At 45.7% G+C, this 25,378-nt stretch overlaps 1 protein-coding gene across 1 annotated transcript in view; it reads right to left on the bottom strand.

The window, feature by feature from the left end:
• The window catches only part of PLEKHH2 (pleckstrin homology, MyTH4 and FERM domain containing H2), a 229,527-nt gene that overhangs the window by 23,079 nt on the left and 181,070 nt on the right, over nt 1-25,378 (bottom strand). Inside the window, exons 20-26 of the mRNA XM_068279711.1 lie at nt 23,421-23,594; nt 21,732-21,829; nt 18,878-19,055; nt 16,914-17,069; nt 12,364-12,461; nt 8,203-8,344; nt 892-1,025 (exon numbers count right to left, since the gene is read on the bottom strand). Of these exons, the coding sequence (XP_068135812.1) occupies nt 892-1,025; nt 8,203-8,344; nt 12,364-12,461; nt 16,914-17,069; nt 18,878-19,055; nt 21,732-21,829; nt 23,421-23,594 (980 nt within the window). The remainder of the gene's footprint in view (nt 1-891; nt 1,026-8,202; nt 8,345-12,363; nt 12,462-16,913; nt 17,070-18,877; nt 19,056-21,731; nt 21,830-23,420; nt 23,595-25,378) is intronic.

Raw genomic sequence — 25,378 nt, 5'->3', positions numbered from 1 at the left:
CCCGCGGCTAAACAGGGGTCCCTTCACCCCCAACCCTCCCCCCCCCCGCAAAATCAACGACCAACTTGGTCGTAAATTTTGCTCTTCCTGGAGGCAGGGCTAACGGCTGCAGCCCTGCCTCTCAGCGTGTCTATCAGACGCGCATCGCCGCCTCTCCCCCGCCCCTCTCAGTGAAGGAAGACTGAGAGGGGCGGGGAGAGGCGGAGATACGCGTCTGATAGACGTGCGGGAGGCAGGGCTGCAGTGGTTAGCCCTGCCCCAATGCGGAAGAGATTCCGCGATGTACGGAGGGGATTTGGGGGTGAAAGGACCCCCGTTAAGCCGCGGGATAGCGGCGGTTTAGCAGGGGCACACATGCCCCTGCTAACTATGAGGTCTGAAGCGAGATTTATTCTCGCTTCAGACTCTCTTTAAACATACATTTTAATAGAGACAATACAGATCAGAGTGCCATGCTCTCTGCTAACAGCAACCCATAGGCTGCTGTTAGGGTTAATACTGTGTTAAATAATTGAATCATAATTTGTGCTGATTCTCATTCAGTCGCACCGTTCTTTTGTACTGATCTTTGTATACATTATGCGTGTATCCCATTATTTTCACCTTAATAAACTTCTGTTTAATATAAAAAAGAAAACGCACTCCCTCTACACTGTTTCCTATATGTTGCCTTTGGAAAAACCTACTTCTACCTGCAGTCCCAGATGGATGGAAAAACAGTTTGTCCAACTACAACTTTGTCTGGGAAAGCTGCTAGCCAATCATGACTGACCTCCCCCCCCCCCCCCCCCCCGTCACTATACAAACTTGGTACAAAGACTGACGGGCATAACAGTAATTTTCATATTTATTTGTGAAATGTATGAAATCTCTCCGTATTCGCTCACCCACCTGAGCTGCTCCTCTGTGCAGTCCTCTCTGTACCTCTTGGGGTAAAATTTCTCCAGCGCTTGTTTTACCGCTTGACTTGACTTTACTTGACCTGCTGCGGCTTGAGACGGCCGTTCATAATCTCCACTTTCAACCTGCAGGTGTGAAATTATATAATTATAACTAGAGATGTAACAAACATAGAATTTTCTGTTCGCCAACGCGAACTTCTGCAAAAGGTTTGAACAGGGGAATCCGGCGAACCGCCATAGACTTCAATGGGCAGGCAAATTTTAAAACCTACAAAGAGGGGGTCTAACACCTGGACTGTGGCATGCTGGAGGGGGATCCATGCCAAAAGTCTCACCAAAAATTACGGAGGTGACGCAAAGTCGGGTTTAATCCCTGAAGGGCAGAAATCCCATTATGCACAGCTCTGGGTGTCAGTGGGCTGTGGGGTGTCTCACACAGAGAAATGCAATAGTACTATCAGAATACAGTGAAATATTAATGCACTGGAGTGGTTCTGTGCCTGCAACTTAACCACTTAAGGACTGCAGTCATAAAACCCCTTAAGGACCAGGCACTTTTTCTCCATTCAGACCACTGCAGCTTTCACGGTTTATTGCTCAGTCATACAACCTACCACCTAAAGGAATTTTACCTCCTTTTCTTGTCACTAATACAGCTTTCTTTCGGTGCTATTTGATTGCTGCTGCGAGTTTTAGTTTTTATTATATTCATCAAAAAAGACATGAATTTTGTCAAAAAAATGACTTTTTTAACTTGCTGTGCTGACATTTTTCAAATAAAGTAAAATTTCCTATACATTTGAGCGCGAAAGTTATTCTGCTACATGTCTTTGATAAAAAAAAACCCATTCAGTGTATATTTATTGGATTGGGTAAAAGTTATAGCGTTTACAAACTATGGTGCCAAAAGTGAATTTTCCCATTTTCAAGCATCTCTGACTTTTCTGCGCACCTGTCAGGTTTCATGAGGGGCTAGAATTCCAGGATAGTACAAATCCCCCCCAAATGACCCCATTTTGGAAAGAAGACATCCCAAAGTATTCAGTGAGAGGCATGGTGAGTTCATAGAAGATTTTATTTTTTGTCACAAGTTAGCGGAAAATGACACTTTGTAACAAAAAAAAAAAAAAGTTTCCATTTCTTCTAACTTGCGACAAAAAAAAATGAAATCTGCCACGGACTCACTATGCTACTCTCTGAATACCTTGAAGTGTCTACTTTCCAAAATGGGGTCATTTGTGGGGTGTGTTCACTGTCCTGGCATTTTGGGGGGTGCCTAATTGTAAGCACCCCTGTAAAGCCTAAAGATGCTCATTGGACTTTGGGCCCCTTAGCGCAGTTAGGCTGCAAAAAAGTGCCACACATGTGGTATTGCCGTACTCAGGAGAAGTAGTATAATGTGTTTTGGGGTGTATTTTTACACATACCCATGCTGGGTGGGAGAAATATCTCCGTAAATGACAATTGTTTTCTTTTTTTAACACACAATTGTCAATTTATAGAGATATTTCTCCCACTCAGCATGGGTATGTGGAAAAATACACCCCAAAACACATTATACTACTTCTCCTGAGTACGGCGATACCACATGTGTGGCACTTTTTTGCACCCTAACTGCGCTAAGGGGCCCAAAGTCCAATAAGTACCTTTAGGATTTCACAGGTCATTTTGAGAAATTTCGTTTCAAGACTGCTCCTCACGGTTTAGGGCCCCTAAAATGCCAGGACAGTATAGGAATCCCACAAATTACCCCATTTTAGAAAGAAGACACCCCAAGGTATTCCATTAGGAGGATGGTGAGTTCATAGAAGATTTTTTTTTTTTTTGTCACAAGTTAGCGGAAATTGATTTTAATTGTTTTTTTTCACAAAGTGTCATTTTCTGCTAACTTGTGACAAAAATAAAATCTTCTATGAACTCACCATACTCCTAACGGAATACCTTGGGGTGTCTTCTTTCTAAAATGGGGTCATTTGTGGGGTTCCTATACTGCCCTGGCATTTTAGGGGCCCTAAACCGTGAGGAGTAGTCTTGAAACCAAATGTCGCAAAATGACCTGTGAAATCCTAAAGGTACTCATTGGACTTTGGGCCCCTTAGCGCACTTAGGGTGCAAGAAAGTGCCACACATGTGGTACCGCCGTACTCAGGAGAAGTAGTATAATGTGTTTTGGGGTGTATTTTTACACATACAGATGCTAGGTGGGAGAAATATCTCTGTAAATGACAATTATTTGATTTTTTTTACACACAATTGTCCATTCACAGAGAGATTTCTCCCACCCAGCATGGGTATGTATAAAAATACACCTCAAAACACATTATACTACTTCTTCTGAGTACGGCGATACCACATGTGTGACACTTTTTTGCAACCTAGGTGCGCTAAGGGGCCTAACGTCCTATTCACAGGTCATTTTGAGGCATTTGGATTCTAGACTACTCCTCACGGTTTAGGGCCCCTAAAATGCCAGGGCAGTATAGGAACCCCACAAGTGACCCCATTTTAGAATGAAGACACCCCAAGGTATTCCGTTAGGGGTATGGTAAGTTTATAGAAGATTTTTTTTTTGTCACAAGTTAGCGGAAAATGACACTTTGTGAAAAAAAAAACAATACATATCAATTTCCGCTAACTTGTGACAAAAAATAAAATCTTCTATGAACTCACCATACTCCTAACGGAATACCTTGGGGTGTCTTCTTTCTAGAATGGGGTCATTTGTGGGGTTCCAATACTGCCCTGGCATTTTAGGGGCCCTAAACCGTGAGTAGTCGTCTTGAACCCAAATGTCTCAAAATGACCTGTGAAATCCTAAAGGTACTCATTGGACTTTGGGCCCCTTAGCACAGTTAGGCTGCAAAAAAAGTGTCACACATGTGGTATCGTTGTACTCAGAAGAAGTAGTATAATGTGTTTTGTGGTGTATTTTTACATATAACCATGCTGGGTGGGAGAAATATCTCTGTAAATGACACATTTTTGATTTTTTTTACACACAATTGTCCATTTACAGAGAGATTTCTCCCACCCAGCATGGGTATGTGTAAAAATACACCACAAAACACATTATACTACTTCTCCTGAGTATGGCGATACTACATGTGTGACACTTTTTTGCAGCCTAGGTGCGCTAAGGGGCCCAACGTCCTATTCACAGGTCATTTTGAGGCATTTGTTTTCTAGACTACTCCCCACGGTTTAGGGCCCCTAAAATGCCAGGGCAGTATAGGAACCCCACAAGTGACCCCATTTTAGAAAGACGACACCCCAAGGTATTCCGTTAGGGGTATGGTGAGTTTATAGAAGATTTTATTTTTTGTCACAAGTTAGTGAAAAATGACACTTTGTGAAAAAAACAATAAAAATCCAATTTCCGCTAACTTTTGACAAAAAATAAAATCTTCTATGAACTCATCATACACCTAACAGAATACCTTGGGGTGTCTTCTTTCTAAAATGGGGTCACTTGTGGGGTTCCTATACTGCCCTGGCATTTTACGGGCCCAAAACTGTGAGTAGTCTGGAAACCAAATTTCTCAAAATGACTGTTCAGGGGTATAAGCATCTGCAAATTTTGATGACAGGTGGTCTATGAGAGGGCAAATTTTGTGGAAACGGTCATAAGCAGGGTGGCCTCTTAGATGACAGGATGTATTGGGCCTGATCTGATGGATAGGAGTGCTAGGGGGGTGACAGGAGGTGATTGATGGGTGTCTCAGGGGGCGGTTAGAGGGGAAAATAGATGCAATCAATGCACTGGGGAGGTGATCGGAAGAGGGTCTGAGGGGGATCTGAGGGTTTGGCCGAGTGATCAGGAGCCCACACGGGGCAAATTAGGGCCTGATCTGATGGGTAGGTGTGCTAGGGGGTGACAGGAGGTGATTTATGGGTGTCTCAAGGTGTGATTAGAGGGGGGAAATAGATGCAAGCAATGCACTAGCGAGGTGATCAGGGCTGGGGTCTGAGGGCAATCTGAGCGTGTGGGCGGGTGATTGGGTGCCCGCAAGGGGCAGATTAGGGTCTAATCTGATGGGTAACAGTGACAGGTGGTGATAGGGGGTGATTGATGGGTAATTAGTGGGTGTTTAGAGGAGAGAATAGATGTAAACACTGCGCTTGGGAGGTGATCTGATGTCGGATCTGCGGGCGATCTATTGGTGTGGGTGGGTGATCAGATTGCCCGCAAGGGGCAGGTTAGGGGCTGATTGATGGGTGGCAGTGACAGGGGGTGATTGATGGGTGGCAGTGACAGGGGGTGATTGACAGGTGATCAGTGGGTTATTACAGGGAAGAACGGATGTAAATAATGCACTGGCGAATCGATAAGGGGGGGTTTGAGGGCAATCTGAGCGTGTGGGCGGGCGATTGGGTGCCCGCAAGGGTCTAATCTGATGGGTAACAGTGACAGGTGGTGATAGGCAGGCATGGGCTTCCGAATTCCGCGGAAGCTAAAATTCCGAAATTCCGCCGGAATTGGGGTTTCCGCATGGTTCCACGGAATTCGGAATTTGCAATCCGGAATTCGGAATTTGCAATCCGGAATTCGGAATTCCGGCAAAATCGGAATCGGAATGAATTGACCAATCAGGAGATGCGGAATGAGTTGACCAATCATAATCAGCGGAGAGTTACTGCGCTAAAATAACGGTTTCAACATTTTTTTAATCCAAATTTACAAAATACAAATCAACTTTATTAACAATAGATATTTCAAATGAGCGATTGAGTGTTTCCTCCTAAATTTACGGAAATCCGTTTAAAAATTACGGAAGTCCGTTTAAAAATACGGAAAGTGCACATGGCGGAATACCGCGGAATTCCGCGGAATGTAGCGGAATTCCACCGGAATGTAGCGGAAGCGGAATTTCGGTAGTGGCGGTATGCGGAATTACCGCGGAATCGGAAATTGGCTCTTCCGACCATGCCTGGTGATAGGGGGTGATTGATGGGTAATTAGTGGGTGTTTAGAGGAGAGAATAGATGTAAACGATGGATTTGGGAGGTGATCTGATGTCGGATCTGCGGGCGATCTATTGGTGTGGGTGGGTGATCAGATTGCCCGCAAGGGGCAGGTTAGGGGCTGATTGATGGGTGGCAGTGACAGGGGGTGATTGACGGGTGATTGACAGGTGATTGACAGTTGATCAGGGGGGATAGATGCATACAGTACACAGGGGGGGGGGGTCTGGGGGGGTCTGGGGAGAATCTGAGGGGTGGGGGGGTGATCAGGAGGGAGCAGGGGGCAGTTTAGGGACTAAAAAAAAAATAGCGTTGACAGATAGTGACAGGGAGTGATTGATGGGTGATTAGGGGGGTGATTGTGTGCAAATGGTGGTCTGGGGGGTGGGCAGGGGGGGGGTCTGAGGGGTACTGTGGGCGATCAGGGGGCAGGGGGGGGGCAGATCAGTGTGTTTGGGTGCAGACTAGGGTGGCTGCAGCCTGCCCTGGTGGTCCCTCGGACACTGGGACCACCAGGGCAGGAGGCAGCCTGTATAATACACTTTGTAAACATTACAAAGCGTATTATACGCTTCCTATCCGGCGATCGTCGGGTTAACAACCCGCCGGCGCTTCCGATTGGCCGGCGGGTTGACGTCGCGGGTGGGCGGAGCCTATTGCCGGTGGATGCGCGCGCATCCCAGCGCGCGATCCCCGGCCAGAGAGTGCCCCAGGACCTGACGCCAATCTGCGTTACGTGGTCCTGGGGCTGCCACTTTGCCGCCGCCAATATGAAGTAGGCGGTCGGCAAGTGGTTAAAGAGACACTGAAGCGAAAAAAAAAAATGATATTTTGATTTGTATGTGTAGTACAGCTAAGAAATAAAACATTAGTAGCAGAGACATCAGTCTAATTGTTTCCAGTACAGGAAGAGTTAAGAAACTCTAGTTGTTATCTCTATGCAAAAAAGCCATTAATCTCTACGACTTTCAAAGTCCTGGAGAGGGCTGTTATCTGACTTTTATTATCTCAACTGTAAGCGAACTAATTATTTTCTCTGCCAGAGGAGAGGTCATTAGTTCACAGACTGCTCTGAAAGAATCATTTTGAATGCAGAGTGTTGTGTAATCTGCACATATTAGAGAATGATGCAATGTTAGACAAAACACTGTATACCTGAAAATAAAAATATGAGGATATTTTCTTTGCTGCTAATCTTCTAGTAATTATTCATAGTACACAACCAATTCATTATATCATATGTTTTTTTTCGCTTCAGTGTCTCTTTAATGAGGTAACAGCAGTAGTGTGCACACAGCTCTGGGTGTCAGTGTCACACACAAAAAAAGCACAGGAGACCGATGTGCTAGCCCTCAATAGGGCTGTTTGGGGTGCTTTCACAGCAAGTGAGGAACAAGAACACAGGCCTAGCTAATGCTTTCCCTACCTATCTGCAGCAAGTCTGACCCTTCTCTCACTAACAGTCAGCAGCCAGCAGAGAATTGATCCAATATGGCCACCGCAACTGCTTTTTGGGAGTGGGATGTCCAGGAAGGCCGATGTTCGCAGAATACTGCTCGCCAGCGAATAGTTCGGGCCATCTCTAATTATAACATTAAAATTATAACCCCCCACACTAAGCCTAACAAACAACACTACCTGTCCAAGGATGCCATTACTAACAAAAGCATGTGCTCCATTTTACATTGTTTTTTAGTCTTGGAGGTCCTTTAAAATTGGCCCTAAACTAGTTTAGAGACACATAACTATGGCAGGGACATTAGATTGTCAGCTTGTTAATGAACTATGCTGTATTCAGTGCTGTGAAGTGCTGCAGAAGATGCTGTATAAACACATAATTATAATGTTTTAAGGCCTTTCAGGTATATGTCCACAAAGCTAATGACCCGCTTATGCCGGCCTGTTCAGCGTCAGGTCTATCAGCCTCACACGCATGGCGTTCATTGCATTTCCCAGGGACCCTCTCGGGGGAAATGACATTCTGTGGGAGCGGAGGCTTATGTAATAGCCCACACCCGCTGCAGCCATTTCTTTCACCGCCACTTTACCTTCATTATTCCATACATTAGGCACATTACTGCACACACAGGCACATTAAAACAATGCACTAATAATACCTTCACATCTGCTGCCGGAACGCGGTACACCGGAGAGGCGAGCGCGAGGGAGGGGGCCGGGGAGCGGGCTCAGCCTCCTCAGGAAGCCATCTTTACACAGGGCCCACAAATTGTATAATTACCGGTTAATAGTCTCCCGCGCATTAGCCAGGGCTTCATTAGAAGTAATTGCTTCTGAAATTGCGTTAAAAGGTAGTCAGAGTTCCTTTCTCTGGGGTTACCTGAGCGAGCAGCGCGGCCAGCTCCAGGGCCAGCTCCTTATTGACTGGAAAGAGGCCATTAACGATTTTATCATTCGTCTGGTACATTAAGAGCAGCTTTTCCCTCTCCGTCTCCCCGCGCACCTGGGCCGCGAAGCTCAGCCTGAAACGCAAAATGGGAAAAAAGAAAGTACAGTTTATGCCCGGAACAACGTGTCGGCCAATTACACACATTTACAGTGTTTCCATAAGCTGCGGCCCAATGTTTAAAGAAAACCTGAAGTGAAAATTAAAAGTCAAACATACACACTTCATACTTACCTTGTGTACTCAACTCATCAATCTCTTTCTCCTATCCTGTGTCCTGTTTGTCCAGTGTAATCAATAGAATTCTCCGTCCTACATTTTAAAAATGGTGATGAACCCGTGACTGCATCCGGGTCAGCAGACTCTTAAACTGTAATATTGTCCACTTGAGCCATAGGGAAACATGGACGTGACCCAGTGGCGGACACAGGCAGCAGTGGGCCCCTGTGCAAAATATCAATTGTGGGCCCCCCTGACCTGCGCGCCGCGGCAAAAAATGGGCGTGGATAGAACCTGCGGCGCGTAGCGTCGCGGCAAAAAATGGGTGTGGCAATGACCGGATAAGGGCGGAGCTAACTGTAATTTAAAGTGATCCCGGGGTGAGAGTGATATGGAGGCTGCCATATTTATTTCCTTTTAAACAATACTAGTTGGCTGGCGGCCCTGCTGATCTATTTGGCTGCAGTAATAAACTGAATTACACCAGCAACAAGCATGCAGCTTAATCTTCTCAGTTCTGACAATATTGTCAGAAACCCCTGACCTGCTGCATGCTTGTTCAGGGTCTATGGTTGAAAGAATAAGAGGCAGAGGACCAGAACGGCAACCAGGCAACTGGTATTGCTTAAACGGAGAGAAATATGGCAGCCTCAATATTATTCTCACCTCAGGTTCCCTTGAAAAGTGCAACGCAAAGACAGTGGGCCCAAGTTTTGGTGACCCTTTCCCCAGAAAATTCACATAATTGTGCAGGTTTTCTCAAGAAAATACACATAATGTGAGCAGATTTGCCCAGAAAATACATTCAATCATGTCGGCAGATTTGCCCAGAAAATACATTCAATCATGTCGGCAGATATGCCCAGAAAATACGTGCAATGATGTTGGCAGATATGCCCAGAAAATACGTGCAATGATGTCGGCAGATATGCCCAGAAAATACGTGCAATGATGTCGGCAGATATGCCCAGAAAATACCTGCAATCATGTCGGCAGATATGCCCAGAAAATACCTGCAATCATGTCGGCAGATATGCCCAGAAAATACCTGCAATCATGTCGGCAGATATGCCCAGAAAATACGTGCAATCATGTCGGCAGATTTGCCCAGAAAACACATGCAATCATGTAGCAAATTTGCCCAGAACATACATGCAATCATGTGGCAGACCTGCCCAGAACATACACGCAATCATGTGGCAGACCTGCCCAGAACATACACCTGCTAAAATAAATAATAAAAAAAAACATTTACTCACCTGCAGCAGCAGACCTCCTGTCCCAGCCTCCATCCGGCGCACAGCTCCCATGGGTGGTTGGGTGGATAGGTAGCCTGGTGGGTAGGTAGGCAGCCGGGTGGGTAGGTAGGTAGCCCTTAGCCGGGTGGGTAAGTAGCCTGGTGGGTGGCTGGGTAGCCGGGTGGGTAGCCTGGTGGGTGGCTGGGTAGGCGGGTGGGTAGGTAGCCTGGTGGGTGGGTAGGTGGGTGGTTAGGTAGCTGGGTGGGTGGGTAGGTAGCCTGGTGGGTTGGTAGGTAGCCGGGTGAGTAGGTAGGTAGGTAGCCTGGTGGGTAGGTAGCCGGGTGGGTGTGTAGGTAGCCGGGTAGGTAGCCGGGTGGGTGGTTAGGTAGCCGGGTAGGTAGCCGGGTGGGTGGTTAGGTATCCGGGTGGGTAGGTAGCCGGGTGGGTGGGTAGGTAGCCGGGTAGGTAGCCGGGTGGGTGTGTAGGTATCCGGGTGGGTAGGTAGCCGGGTAGGTAGGTAACCGGCAGGGTGGTTAGGTAGCCGGGTGGGTAGCTAGGTAGCCGGGTGGGTAGCTAGGTAGCCAGGTGGGTAGGTAGCCGGGTGGGTAGGTAGCCGGGTGGGTGGGTAGGTAGCCGGGTGGGTGGGTAGGTAGCCGGGTGGGTGGGTAGGTAGCCGGGTGGGTAGGTAGCCGGGTGGGTAGCTAGGTAGCCGGGTGGGTAGGTAGCCGGGTGGGTGGGTAGGTAGCCGGCAGGGTGGTTAGGTAGCCGGGTGGGTGGGTAGGTAGCCGGCAGGGTGGTTAGGTAGCCGGGTAGGTAGCCGGGTGGGTGGTTAGGTAGCCGGGTAGGTAGCCGGGTGGGTGGTTAGGTAGCGGGGTAGGTAGCCGGGTGGGTAGCTATCCGGGTGGGGGGCCCGACTCCTATCCTCACTCACTCACCTCGGGGCCCCCCTCCCGGTATGCGCGGCGGCCAGCGGGAGAGCAGAAAATACAGGAAGTCTCCGGCCGGGGCTGCAGCAGACGCTAGAGGCAGCTGCGGCTTAGTTTCCGATATGTCTCCAAGTTGGAGACCAAGCGGCAGCTGCCGCCCTCTAGCGTCTGCTGCAGCCCCGGCCGGAGACTTCCTGTATTTTCCGCTCTCCCGCCGCATGAGGGGGGGGGGGGGGGGGGCCCGAGGTGAGGGGGGCCCGAGGTGAGGGGGGAGGACAGGAGTCGGGGCCCCCCAGGTTAAAAAAATAAAAGATAAAAAAGAAAAAAACCTGCAATACTTAATGGGCCCCTGAAGCAGCGGAACTTCAGGGGCCCTCGTGCGGCGGCACGGCCTGCACGGCCGTATGTCCGCCACTGACATGACCTTGCACATCAGTTGTCCTTTCAGTTATAACTGACAGCAACTGATGTAATGTATTTTAGTTCTGACAAAATCTTGTCAGAGGGGGCTGGAGGAAGCCCGAGGTATGTATATTTTATTCATGTGTCCCCGTCTCAGGTACACGTTAAGGTTGGTTTTACACTTATTTTTTTGTGTTGGGGTGGGGGGTATAATTATCCTGCCGCATCCCACCGCAACGCAAAAAATGACAAACATTTTGGCCTCAATTCACTAAGCTTATCTCCTGTCTTTAAAGAGAAACTCAGACTAAAAATTTAACTTTATCCCAATCAGTAGCTGATACCCCCTTTTACATGAGAAATCTTTTCCTTTTCACAAACAGACCATCAGGGGGCGCTGTATGGCTGATATTGTGGTGAAACCCCTCCCACAAGTAACCCCTCCCACAAGAAAAGTTTGAACTTTTGTGGGAAATAGCTGTTTACAGCAACTGCCAAAAACCATGCAGCAGCTACATCACCTGCCAACAGTAAAATGTTCACTGGAGTTCCTCTTTAAAGGGAACCTGTACTGAGTAAAATTATTTAAAATAAACACATGAGGTAACTCCAATTGAACATTACATAGTTACCTTGCCATCAGTTCCTCTCAGAAGCTCATTATTTTCTTCTGACAATGATCCCTTCCAGTTCTGACAACATTTTGTCAGAACTGAAATATATCAGTTGCTGTCAGTTATATATCGGTTGCTGTCAGTTACAGCTGAGAGGAGAACTGATGTGTCCATGTTTCCCTATGGCTCAAGTGGACGATGTTACAGTTTAACTGTGTACTCACCAGGAAGCTGTTATGGGGTAATAGCCATTTTCAAAATGGGGGACGGAGAATTCCATTGATCACAGTGAACAAACAGGAGAGGAGAAAGATTGAGGAGTAGACTACACAGCAGGTAAGTATGACTTGTGTATGGTTAGTTTGACTTTTTATTTTCAGTTCAGGTTCTCTTTAATAACTCTTCTGAGCTGTTTCTACAGTTATAACCATTAAAGACAGGAGATAAGCTTAGTGGATTGAGGCCAAAGTCTGTGTGGAAGCTGAAAAACCTTAAAAAAACTGTTATTCCCCTGAGACAGTAAAAACTTTAAACATTTTTGGGGACACAAAAAAAGACTGTGGGACTTCAGGAAAGTCCTATGTTAGGAGTAGGATTATAAATAAGAATTATGCATCTGTCATCAGATCCGTTTAGTTTTGCATTCAAGGTGGTGACACTTATCAAGAAGCGGTAAAGGATGAGGACTGCAGGCACCTGTTCTTGTACGTCAGTCTCACTGTGCGCGTCCCATCACATTTCCCAGCAAGCTGCTCCTTGGAGGCCTGTTCCCACTTCGAAATGATGTCACAGATCTGCCAACAAGAAGGAGATAAAGCAATTATATGAGCTGCGGAGTTCTGCCTTATCATACAGCTGGGGTCATATTAGATTACAGCAAGGGCTTTTAAAAGATTAGTGAATAAACAGAGAAGTCCACGACAGGGTGTATTCAGTTAAAGGACAACTGTAATGAGATGTACTGTATATGGAGGCTGCCACATTGATTTCCTTTTAAGCAATACCAGTTGCCTGGCTGTCCTGCTGATCCTCTGCCTCTAATACTTTTAGCCATAGCCCCTGAACAGGCATGCAGCAGATCAAGTGTTTTTGACATTCTTGTCAGATCTGACAAGATTAGCTGCATGCTTGTTTCTGGTGTGATTCAGACACTACTGTAGCCAAATAGTTCAGCAGGGCTGCCAGGCAACTGGTATTGTTTAAAAGGAAATACATATGGCAGCCTCTATATACTTTTAACTTCAGTTGTCCTTTAAGGAGGCCATACATCTAGCAATGATCGGCAGATTCAACCAAGAGACAGACCAGACCACTCAGTGATCAGAGAGAGATCTGTTGGCTGGCCATATACCACCGTCGATTTTAGCATGAAATCTCTCTGTAATCGTCCAAGTCCGCCGCAACCACCGCTGCCCCCCTAGTGTATATATGTACCCGTGTGTGCATATATACATTACCTGTCCTCTGCCACCCACCACATAGGGCCCATCTGTCTTCTAAATCTCCCGCTATTCCATTAACAGTATAAATGCCGCCAGTGCTGCCTTTGCGTGATGTCACACACTTAGGGCTTAATTCGCTAAACCGTGATAACTCAAATATCACACCTTATCAAAGATAGCACACCTTATCAAAGATATCACACCTTATGAAAAGATATCACACCTTATGAAAAGATATCACACCTTATGAAAAGATATCACACCTTATGAAAAGATATTGCACCTTATGAAAAGATATCACACCTTATGAAAAGATATCACACCTTATGAAAAGATATCACACCTTATGAAAAGATATCACACCTTATCAAAGATATCAGACCTTATCAAAGTTAACATGCCTTATCAGAGTAGCATAGCGAGCTCTATGAACTTATGCCTGCTAATTGGCAATGCCACTCGTCCAGCCCTGAGCCCCTGCGGGTTCATAGCGTTCACTATGCTACTCTGATAAGGTGTGATATTTGAGTTATCACAGTTTAGTGAATCAAGCCCTGTGTGTGACATACTGTGCCGCTAACTGGAGAGCGGGGGATTCCATTTATACACTGGGGACACAGCGCCGGGGTCGATTTGTCGCTCGTCCCGTTATCGCTCACCATTACCGCACCAGATCAACCATGATGGGCCAACATCTTACAGCATGGGGCTTGATTCACTAAACCGTCATAACTCATACCACGGCTGCGCTAGCGTTTTCGCGCAATTGCAAATTTTTGCGCGCAAAAAATTGCGACTGTGTGCAAAAACGCTAGCGCTGCCGTGATATGAGTTATCACGGTTTAGTGAATCAAGCCCCATGTTCAAACAATACATACGAGTATACGACCAATTTCGGCCTGAAATTGTTTGCACTGTCGATCTAGCATGCACTTGGCCACCCAATTCGATGATTATCAAATTGGATGGTCGATCGACCGACAATTGGAGAGATGTATGGCCACTTTTATAGAAGTCTTGCTGCAGGTGTGTGACGTAATTATAATGGGACAACTGATAACTCCCTTACCTGTCAGTATTGCTCCAATCTTGCCATTATCACCCAGGCAAATGCTGAAACGTTCTGTATCATAGAATTTGGCCTTGACAGCTCAGCACTACGATATTTTGACACTAGAGATGCTATTGCAGTGCAGTGTAAACTTTGGCATGAACTGTTTTTGCCCGTGTCCTAACTAAGGCCTCTTTCACACAGAAAATTGCCAACCCCAAACTCTAAGGTTTCTTTCCCACTAAGACGTTGCATTAGATGCCACGTTAAGGTCACATAACGTGCCCCTAACGCAACGCATAGTGGGGTTGAAGCTGGACGTTATATTGAGTCGCGTGAAGCGGCTCTTCATGCGTCCTGTGATGCGTACTCTTGGACGCATGCAGCATCACGTGTTCCTGCCAGCCAATCGCCGCACAGAGCAGCCGCTCCAGGAAGTAAACACTGCACGTCACACCGTGCAGTGAAAGTTAATTAGCCATGTGACTGGCTGCAGAGGAGGAGGGGAGTCCTCCTCCTCCAACATTACTGAGCATGTGCAAACAGTCTAACGCGGCTTAGCCGCTTATAACGCACAGCATGCAGCACTTTGTTTTTACCTGCTGCGTTACAATGTAACATAACGTGGGCACTGTGAGCAGCCCATTGACTTTTCATTGCTGTGCGGTGGGCTGCGTTACTGGCTGCACTAGCTGTGAAAGCAGCCTAAGGGCCCATTCAATCTTGCAAAACGTGTTTTGCGCTAGTGACTTTTCCATGATTAACGTGGAAAAATCACTGTATACCTTTGTGATTTTTGAGCGATAGCGATTCGCCATTGAAATACATTGTAATAGTGATCACTCAAAAAATGCTAAAAAAAATGTTGCATGTAACTTGTTTTGCGATTGCCGCTAATCACCTGTGATCGGCGGCAATCGAGGCAGTGAGATCACTGCCATATAGTTACAATTGCGCTAGCGCTTTAAAAAGTGCCGTCGCTTCATCGATTATCGATAAACGCCCGCTAATCGCCCTAGTGTGAATGGGTCCTAAGACATTTTGTATCGATTTTTAGCAATCGATTTCATAGTGATTTTGTTTTTTTACAGCATTTCTTTACTTTTAATTGCTGTAAAAAAGCTACATGCAGTGTTTTTGTAATTTAAAGAAAAATAATATACATATAAATAAAGTGTGAACGCTTTCATGGGATTTCATAGTTGAACGACATTTTGAATTGTTGGCATTCAACAAATCATTGTAAAAGTGCTTACAGTGTGAAACAGCCCAAACCATCACCCCACCCCCACCCCAATATAAATTGCTATTCCTCCCCCACCATGTTTTAGGGTGCGCACACATATCCAATTTTGATTGGCCAATTTTACCATTTCCATGTAGTATGCAGGCCAACATATTTTGATTACTTTGAACAGATTGTGCAGGTAAGCTCAGATACTATATAGAGGTGATAAAATTGGCCAGTGACTGGCCAATCAAAATTGCATGTGTGTACTATGCACCCTTAGTAAGCCCTCCTCCCCCATTATAAATTAAGCCTGGTACACACTTTCAATAATGATTGGCCAATTACTGACTAAATGTACCACTTCCATGTAGTCTTAAGGTGGCCACTAACGGTCCAATTTCTAGTGAAAAATCGTTCGAGCGATCAGAAATTCTGATCGGACGAAAAATCGTTCACTACACCATCAACTAACCAATCATTGCCTCCTATCCATCACGACCACCATGAAAATCCAAATTTTCGTTCGACGAAAATTCATTCGGGCGACATTTTTTTCACTCGTTCATAATCGATTGTGTCCACCAATGGAGATTATTTACAACCAATCCGATCAGAATTTCTGATCACTCTAACGATTTTTCGCTAGAAATTGGACCGTTAGTGGCCAGCTTTAGGGTCAAAAGATATTGTCTACTATGAGCAGATCGTGTAAGTGAACACTCATACTACATGAAAGTGGTAACATTGGTCAGTGTCCGCTCATTCATAACTGAGGCTGCTTTCACATTGGGACGTTACAGGTGCACGTTAGTGCAGCCTATAACGCTCCCCCAACGCACAGCAATGTAACACAAGTGGGCTGTTCACAGTTCCCACGTTGCGTTACATGTAACGCTGCACGTTGTAGTGAAAGTGCCGCATGCTGTGCGTAGACTGTTTGCACATGCTCAGTGGGGGGCGGAGAGGAGGCGGTGAGATGCCGCTACAGTAGCCGCGCACATGGCTACTTAATATGCACTGCACTGGCGGCCGCTGATTAGCCGGTGGGACCACGTGATGCGGAGTGTCTCGCTCCGCATCACGTGGTCCTGCCGGCCAATCAGTGCCACCCTGGGAGACCTTATGCGGATAGAGCCGCCTAACGCGGCTCACTCTACCGTCCTCTCCCGCACCACCATACGTTGCGTTAGGGGCACGTTATGCGACCATAACGTCCCCTAAAACGCAACGTCTTAGTGTGTAAGTAGCCTGAAAGTGTGTACCAGAATTTAGGGTACATACACATGTACAATTTCGATTGGCCGATATTACCACCTCCTCATTTACAAGGGCCAACATATTTTGAATACTATGATCAGGTTACGTAGGTAAGCTCTCACACTACATGGAGGTGGTAAAATTGGCCAATCATTGGCTAGTAAAAATGGTTCCTTCTCTGTATCCTAGCGATACTCCCCAATGTATGCCCTCCCCTTTCCCCATGTAAGATAAATGTACCCCATCATCCCCCCGCCCCTTTTACCTTAATATTTCCCTGTAAACAGTGCTCACAATCCTTCCCTGAGGGATCATCTGAGAATAAGGCGAATCCAGACTGAGACGGTCTCCTCATCCCCAAGTCTTGATTAAGAGTGCAGAGGAATTCTTCAACCGTCGTGGAAGCGTCAAATCCCACCACCTGCAATGTAATACACATATTCCACATGTTGTTTTCTGTGAGCCTCAGATGTTAGCACCGGCGTAACAATAGGGGATGCGACCCCTGCCCCCGCGGGGGGGCCGCTCAGGGACTTTTGTGAGGCAGGAGGGGTCGCATCATAAGAGGAGAGCGTGGCCGCAGATCGGTGGGGAGGGGGACATTCCCCCCCTCCCTCACCTTGGGCTCTCCTCTCGGCGCTCCCCTCCAGCAATCTTTAGTGACAGCGGGCAGCAGCGGCAGGCAGGTCACATACCTCCTTCGCCCCAGAGGTCTCCCATCAGTAAGTGCTTAATGTCACTTCCTGTGTAAACAGGAAGTAACATGAAGCTCTTAGACATCGGAGACCTCCGGGGCGAAGGAGGTATGTGACCTGCCTGCCGCCGCTGCTGCCCGCTGTCACTAAAGATTGCAGGAGGGTTTTTTTTTCCGCAGGGGGGGGGGGGATTTCTAGTTACGCCCCTGGATGTTAGGAGAGTTTATTCATACATAAAGCTGACTTATGAGCATCCTATACCCCGTTGAGAGTTTATATGATATATTGTAGTATCCACACTTACCACAGAGCTTTGTTCGGATGGTTGGACATGCGATATTATAGATCATAGCTATAGAGATCAACCTATTCTAAAGAGTAAGCTCCAGCCATAAAAATTAAAGAAACACTATTGATTAACATGTTTTTTTTAACCTGGGATTGAGAGAGTTCCTGAAGTGCTAGTAAAATAATGATGTATACCTTTCACTTGCTTATCTCTTTTGTTTACTGTATCAAATTCCTTTCACTCTTAACTGAGGGCAAGTCTGCTAATCTGATGGCAGAGTGAACCATGAGGGGAGTGGGAGTTCCCTCACAGTGCATCAGTTAACCCTGTGTGAGAGAGAAAGTCCTATGTCCTGTGTCTCTGACTGAAGAATCTGCAGAGAGCAGAGAAAATGTAACTTGTTATAAACATTTGTAATTGTCTGTGACACCACAGCTTTTCATACTTTTTTTGTTTTCAGAGAAAATTACTCTGTAGTCTGTCCTACCTTATTATTATTATGTATTTATATAACACTGACATCTTCTGCAGCACTTTACAGAGTCAGTCATATGAGAGTTGTTTTGAGACCTCCAAGCTGCTACTCGTCAGAGAAAATCAAAAGAGGAGGGAAACTTACAATTGACCCCCTTAAATACTCTTTCTCATAATTGGATTCATCTGTGTATGTAGGTCAGGGGTCACTGAGCTTACCAGGCCAATTTGAGTTCCAATAATTAGTTCTAAAGGTTTTGGAATCAATAAAATGACACATTTACTGTATGCACCGGCCTAATTTTATTTAAACAATTATTGCACACTTTCTGTAAATCCAATAAACTTAATTTCACTTCTCAAATATCAATGTGTGTGTCTCCTATATGATATATTTAACTGACATTTTTTTTTATTGTAGCAACCAACGATTTATACAAGAAAATGATGATGATTAACAAGGTTGGCCAAACTTTCGCATCCCACTGTATGACTATGGCAGGGATTAGATTTGGCCAATTAAGGCGGAATCTAATTAAGTTATCTGTATGTCTTTGGTAGGAAATAGGAGTGCCCAGAGGAAACACACACAGACACGGGGGACATACAAACTCTGTGCAGAGAGTGCCATGGCTGGGTTTTGAACCAGGGACCAATCGCCGCAAGGAGAGAGCGCTAACCACTACGCCACCATAGATAACTCAGGATGCGTCAGTATGTCCGCTTATGCACTGGCCTCTGATTTGTGAGGCGGGGTGAACCTGGCCGTACCTGGTAAGTTCCATTCATGAAGTGTACAGGGATGCTGAACGGTAAGGAATGGTGATAGGGGTTCCGCAGCAGAATTGAAAGAATTTCCATCCTGGATGGTTTGGCTTCCCGGTCTCCATTTTGTTGCGTTCTTTCCACACAGCGCTGGCAGTACACCGCATATTTTCCAGCCTCGGTTCTGAGGAAAAGAGAAATAGCGGAAGTTTATTAACCTTACCGGATACCCACAGAAATCCTTATAAAATCTGATATACAAATAAGTAAACGATAACAGACAAGCTGTAAACAGGGAGATGATTACCCTATTATCCTTCATGTGTCTGTGTCACGGGGAAGCATGTAATCTCTGTCTCACCAGATATAAGCATGGCTTCACTCGGGGCATGCTGCGGCCTAAGGGGCATCTGCTATGCATTACACACCTCCATAAAAGGGCCATAGGTTCTCCTTGTAACATCCTTGGGTCCAGACCTCCACTTCAAGTACTATTATTATTATGTATTTATACGGCACTGACATCTTCTGCAGCACATTACAGAGTAGATAGTCATGTCACTGACTGTCCTCAGAGGAGCTCACAGTCTAATCCTACCATAGTCATAATCTAATATCCTACCATATTATTATTATTATGTATTTATACAGCACTGACATCTTCCGCAGCACTTTACAGAGTACATAGTCATGTCACTGACTGTCCTCAGAGGAGCTCACACTCTAATCCTACCATAGTCATAATCTAATATCCTACCATATTATTATTATTATGTATTTATACAGCACTGACATCTTCCGCAGCACTTTACAGAGTACATAGTCATGTCACTGACTGTCCTCAGAGGAGCTCACACTCTAATCCTACCATAGTCTAATGTCCTACCATATTATTATTATGTATTTATATAGCACTGACATCTTCTGCAGCACTTTACAGAGTACATAGTCATGTCACTGACTGTCCGCAGAGGAGCTCACAATCTAATCCTACCATAGTCTAATGTCCTACCATATTATTATGTACTGTATTTATACAGCACTGACATATTCTGCAGCACTTTACAGAGTACATAGTCATGTCACTGACTGTCCTCAGAGGAGCTCACACTCTAATCCTACCATAGCCATAGTCTAATGTCCTACCATATTATTATTATGTATTTATATAGCACTGACATCTTCTGCAGCACATTACAGAGCACATAGTCATGTCACTGACTGTCCTCAGAGGAGCTCACAATCTAATCCTACCATAGTCATAGTCTAATGTCCTACCATATAATTATTATGTATTTATATAGCTCTGACATCTTCTGCAGCACATTACAGAGTACATAGTTATGTCACTGATTGTCCTCAGAGGAGCTCACACTCTAATCCTACCATAGTCCTAGTCTAATGTCCTACCATATTATTATTATGTATTTATATAGCACTGACATCTTCTGCAGCACATTACAGAGTACATAGTCATGTCACTGACTGTCCTCAGAGGAGCTCACAATCTAATCCTACCATAGTCTAATTTCCTACCATATTATTATGTACTGTATTTATATAGCACTGACATCTTCTGCAGCACATTACAGAGCACATAGTCATGTCACTGACTGTCCTCAGAGGTGCTTATTATTATTATTTATTGTATTTATAAAGCGCCAACATATTACGCAGCGCTGCACAATAGATAAAAGGGTTAACATACAAGGTAGGACATACGGGAAACTCACAACAAAACAAGATCATGCAAATGATTTGATAACAGTGCAGTGTCATAGGTCAAAATAGAGACTGTTGTAGTCCACAAGAGGGGTGATTGTCAGTAAGATTGCATAATCAAGCTGGAAACACTAGGGAGGAGGGCCCTGCCAGAGGCTTACAATCTAAAGGGTGGGGGTGGAGACAATAGGTGCGTCTTTTGAGAGGGGGTCTAACAGAACATATTATGGTGCTGGTGTAGGGGGGTATGCGAGCATGAAAAGGTGAGTCTTGAGAGCTTGTTTGAAGGTATTAAAGGTGGGGGCGAGTCTGATGGCTGGTGGGAGCGAGTTCCAGAGAGTAGGGGCAGCCCTGGTGAAGTCCTGCAATCGTGCATGTGACTGAGATATGCGTGGTGCGACTAGGCACAGGTCATTGGAGGATAGGAGGGGGCGGGGCTGGTATGTGCCTGTGGACCAGATCAGAGATGTAGGTCGGGCAGGTCTTGTGCACTGATTTGTAGGCCAAACACAGGATTTTGAAATTGATCCTAAAGCTGATGGGGAGCCAGTGGAGGGCTTTACAGAGCGGAGTCGTAGAGGCGCTGCGATGAGAAGAATGTATCAGTCTGGCTGCCGCATTCATTACCGATTGAAGTGGGGCAGTACGGTAAGAGGGGAGGCCAGACAGAAGAGAATTGCAGTAGTCTAGGCGGGAGATGACAAGCGCTCACAATCTAATCCTACCATAGTCATAGTCTAATGTCCTACCATATTATTATTATTATTATGCATTTATATAGCACTGGCATCTTCTGCAGCACATTAAAGAGTACATAGTCATGTCACTGACTGCCCTCAGAGGAGCTCAAGACATGTGTCCATTGTAGTCTAGGGACAATTTAGGGGAAGCCAATTAACGTATGTGAAGGTTTTGGGATGTGGGAGGAAACCGGAGTGCCCGGGGGAAATACACACAGACACGGGAAGAACATACAAACTCTGTGTATAGTGCCCTGCCTGGGATTTGACACAGAATCATGTGACAAGAGGGTGAAGTCCTACATAGAGGCCTGAAGACTCTGAGCTGCATTGTATACAGTTTGGTAAGTTGCTCTTTCATAAAGTCATCCATACATCCATGCGTTGCTCCCACATACCTGATATCTGCATTCTTCTTGAGGAAGAGCTTCAGGAGCCAGATGTACGGATGTTGCGGGAGGAAGAGGCCAGCGCACAACGAAAGAAGCTGCCAACCCTAAACAATAAAACATTAGGTTAGGACTCAGTGATCTGCAAACTTGGCTCTCCAGCTGTTAAGTAACTACAAGTCCCACAATGCATTTGCCTTTATGAATTATGACTGTGGCTGTCAGACTCCCACAATGCATTATGGGACTTGTAGTGTCTTAACTGCTGGAGGGCCAAGTTTGCAGATCACTGGGTTAGGAGAACGATGGCGAGATGTGGCTGTTAAAGGACACCTGAAGTGAGAAGGATATGGAGGCCGACATATTTATTTCTTCTTATGCCTGGTACACACCTTGCAATTTCCTGTCAGATCGATGATTTATATTGATTATTTCTGACGGGTCCGATCTGAGCTCTGATCTCTTTTCTGATTGATTTTGTATAGAAGTGATTGGAAAATCGATCAGAAAAACAATCGGCAATCAGATCTGACCTGTCGAAAATAATCGATTCAACCAGTTTATCTGGCAGGAAATTGCATGGTGTGTACCAGGCATTTAACAATACCAGTTGCCTGGCAGTCCTGCTGATCTCTTTGGCTACAGTAGTGTCTGAATCACACACTTAAAAATAGCATGTGGTAATCTAGTCAGACTTCAGTCAGAAACATCTGATCTGCATGCTTGTTCAGGGTCTATGACTAAAAGTATTAGAGACAAAGGATCAGCAGGACAGCCAGGCAATCTGCATTGTTTAAAAGGAAATAACTATGGCAGCATCTAGATCGCTCTCAGTTCAGGTGTCCTTTAATATGGATCACATCATATTGTGATATCACATCACAATATGGTGTGCAAATGATGAACAAGGGCACCTAAGACCTTAAAAGGACACACGAGGTGACATGTGACATGATGAGATAGACGTGTATGTACAGTGCCTAGCACACAAATTACTAGGCTGTGTTCCTTTTTTTCTTTCTCTGTCTGAAAGAGTTAAACATCAGGTATGTAAGTGGCTGACTCAGTCCTGACTCAGACAGGAAGTGACTACAGTGTGACCCTCACTGATAAGAAATTCCGACTATAAAACACTTTCCTAGCAGAAAATGGCTTCTGAGAGCAGGAAAGACATAAAAAGGGTCAATAGTTCATAGATTTTAGCTCTGGCATACTTCAATGAATGTGTCATTGAGCAAAAACAATAAAACAGTTACAACTTAAAAAGTAGATTTAAACATAAAATAAAACTGTGGAGAAGGAAGATAGATACAACCGTTTATTTCATTTGTTTATTTCGGGTGTCCTTTAACTTTCTCTCTGCTCTAAAAGATAAGCAACAGCATAATAACCTTTGAAAAAATACTTATTTTCTACAGCTGATACAAATCCTGCAATAAATCTGCAGTGTGACTACTTCCTGCTTTCACATAAGCAGACATAAGGTTATCATCCTGTGTTTACAAATAAGCTGCTCTGTCGAGTCAGCCAGCTGATACAGCTGAGAGATCAAATTACAACTTGTGATAGTCACAGATGAGGGGGAATTAGACATGCTAAGTATATACAGGTTGCATTTCTTTATGTTTTCCTTCTGTCCTGTGCAAGAGCTCAGGTCCACTTTAATTCGCTTTTTCTGCTGAGTTTTCTCCCAGGTACCTGGATGAGGCTGGGCTGGTTCTGTCTGTGCCGTGTCTGTTTGATGAGCTGGCAGTAGATCTCGTTCTGTAGCTCGGGGTGGGTGAGGCAGACCTGCAGGGCGCTCTGGGCCAGGGAGGCGTGGTAGTCTATAGCCGGGGAGTCCACCGCTGCATTCAAAAACAGCTGGCAAGTCTGTTCATAAGAGAGGACAATGCAAGGCATAAATATATACAGTAACAGTACACCTAATAACCATCATATATTCCTCCCATTCCCTTTGCTATCAGGCAGGGGAGGACTGGCCAGGGGGGGGGGGGGGGGGGGGGAAGGGGGAGATTTCCCCCCAGGCTGCCTCTCATTTAATGATTTAGGGCTGGTCGATCCATACCTCCCAACTTTTTGAGATGAGAAAGCGGGACACTTAAGCCACACCCCCAACCACACCCCCTGACACACCCCTAGTCAAATATATATATATATATATATATATATATATATATATATATATATATATATATATATATATGGTGAGGAGGTGAAAAAATGATCAAGGCCCCAGCCGGCGGATGCGGTGGTGTGTGGGGCGATGTGTAAGATAATACTGTCCCTCCCTCTCTCCGAATGTGCCCCCCAGTGTCCCCCTGTATGTAGAGTATAAGAGCGCAGCATAGCGGGCAGCCTTACCATTCCTCGTCGCGTACGGGCATCTCTGGCTCTTCGCTTCCTGCTTCCTGTGACATCACAGGAAGTAGATGGAAGCCAGAGCCAGCCCGGTACGCGTCTACGCGACGAGGAATGGTAAGGCTGCCCGCTATGCTGCGCTCTTATACTCTACATACAGGAGGACACTGGGGGGCACATTCGGAGGGAGGGAGGGACAGTATTATCTTACACACCGCCCCACACACCCCATCCGCCGGCTGGGGCCTTGATCAATTTTTCACCTCCTCTGCTTGCCGGGACATAAGGGGGGGTATCCCGGGACAACGGGACCCCTCCCCCTACCCGTGACCGTCCCGACGAATACGGGACGGTTGGGGCCCCTGCCGATCCACCAACCTTTTTGATGATTATTATCGAATCAGATCAAAATCTGTGCCGCCACAAGTATGCCCAATCAACGATTTGACTGATTTCGGGTGGAAATTAGTTGAATGTATTGATCTGAGATGCTGGGAAATCTCAGGTCAATCAAGTGCAATAATCAATAACGATGAACGTGATGCCATTGTCCCTCAAAATATATTATGTGCCCCCGGATGCCTGTGCATTATACTTTACCTGTCATGCTGTCCCTCAAGTGTCCTTATTGTATTTCTGCATTGGTGCCCCACGTGACTGCTGGCATATAGCACAAGGGGCGCATGTGTGACATCATTGGGGCCTGGACTGCCATGAAAACAGGCCTCTAGTTTGTGTGTTCCCTCCAGGCTAAAAGGCCCCAGTCCTCCCCTGAGGGTTGGAATCCTGGCTAGGGTCAGTATCTATTCAGTAAGGAGTTTCAAGGCAAGACTCCCTAACACTGCAGGGAGGCCTCTTGAGCGCGTCCCAGTGGCTGCAGCTGTTGAGCAAGCACTTTAACTCCGACAGGAGAAAAGCACTATACAAATGTTCGGATTACTAGATCGGATTATTCATTCTGTAGTGTGATAATTGTTTTTAGTTTTCCAGTAACTTATACTAATGACTCTAGCTCCCTCTTGTGGTCATTCATGCATTCTGCTATCCCACAGTCACAGCATCTGGTTACTATCAGGCAGGTGCTTGACCTGCGCAGACATTTCTCCAAATCTCCAGACCTAAAAAAGACAGAGCAATCCACTTGGACAGTCAGGCTTCGCAATACATTACACTGACAATGCCAGAGTGTTCATGATTTTCTGATCTGGCTTTTTTCCAGCGATTGTGTAGCGATTTGCGATTAGCGTTTTTAATTTTGATTGGTCCTTTCAATTAATTTTAATTTTTTTACAGTG

Source organism: Hyperolius riggenbachi, chromosome 4 (assembly GCF_040937935.1).
Source record: "Hyperolius riggenbachi isolate aHypRig1 chromosome 4, aHypRig1.pri, whole genome shotgun sequence".
Taxonomy (NCBI): Eukaryota; Metazoa; Chordata; class Amphibia; order Anura; family Hyperoliidae; genus Hyperolius; species Hyperolius riggenbachi.
Note: the sequence above shows the minus strand (reverse complement) of the source record. Positions and strands in the feature narration are given on the sequence as shown.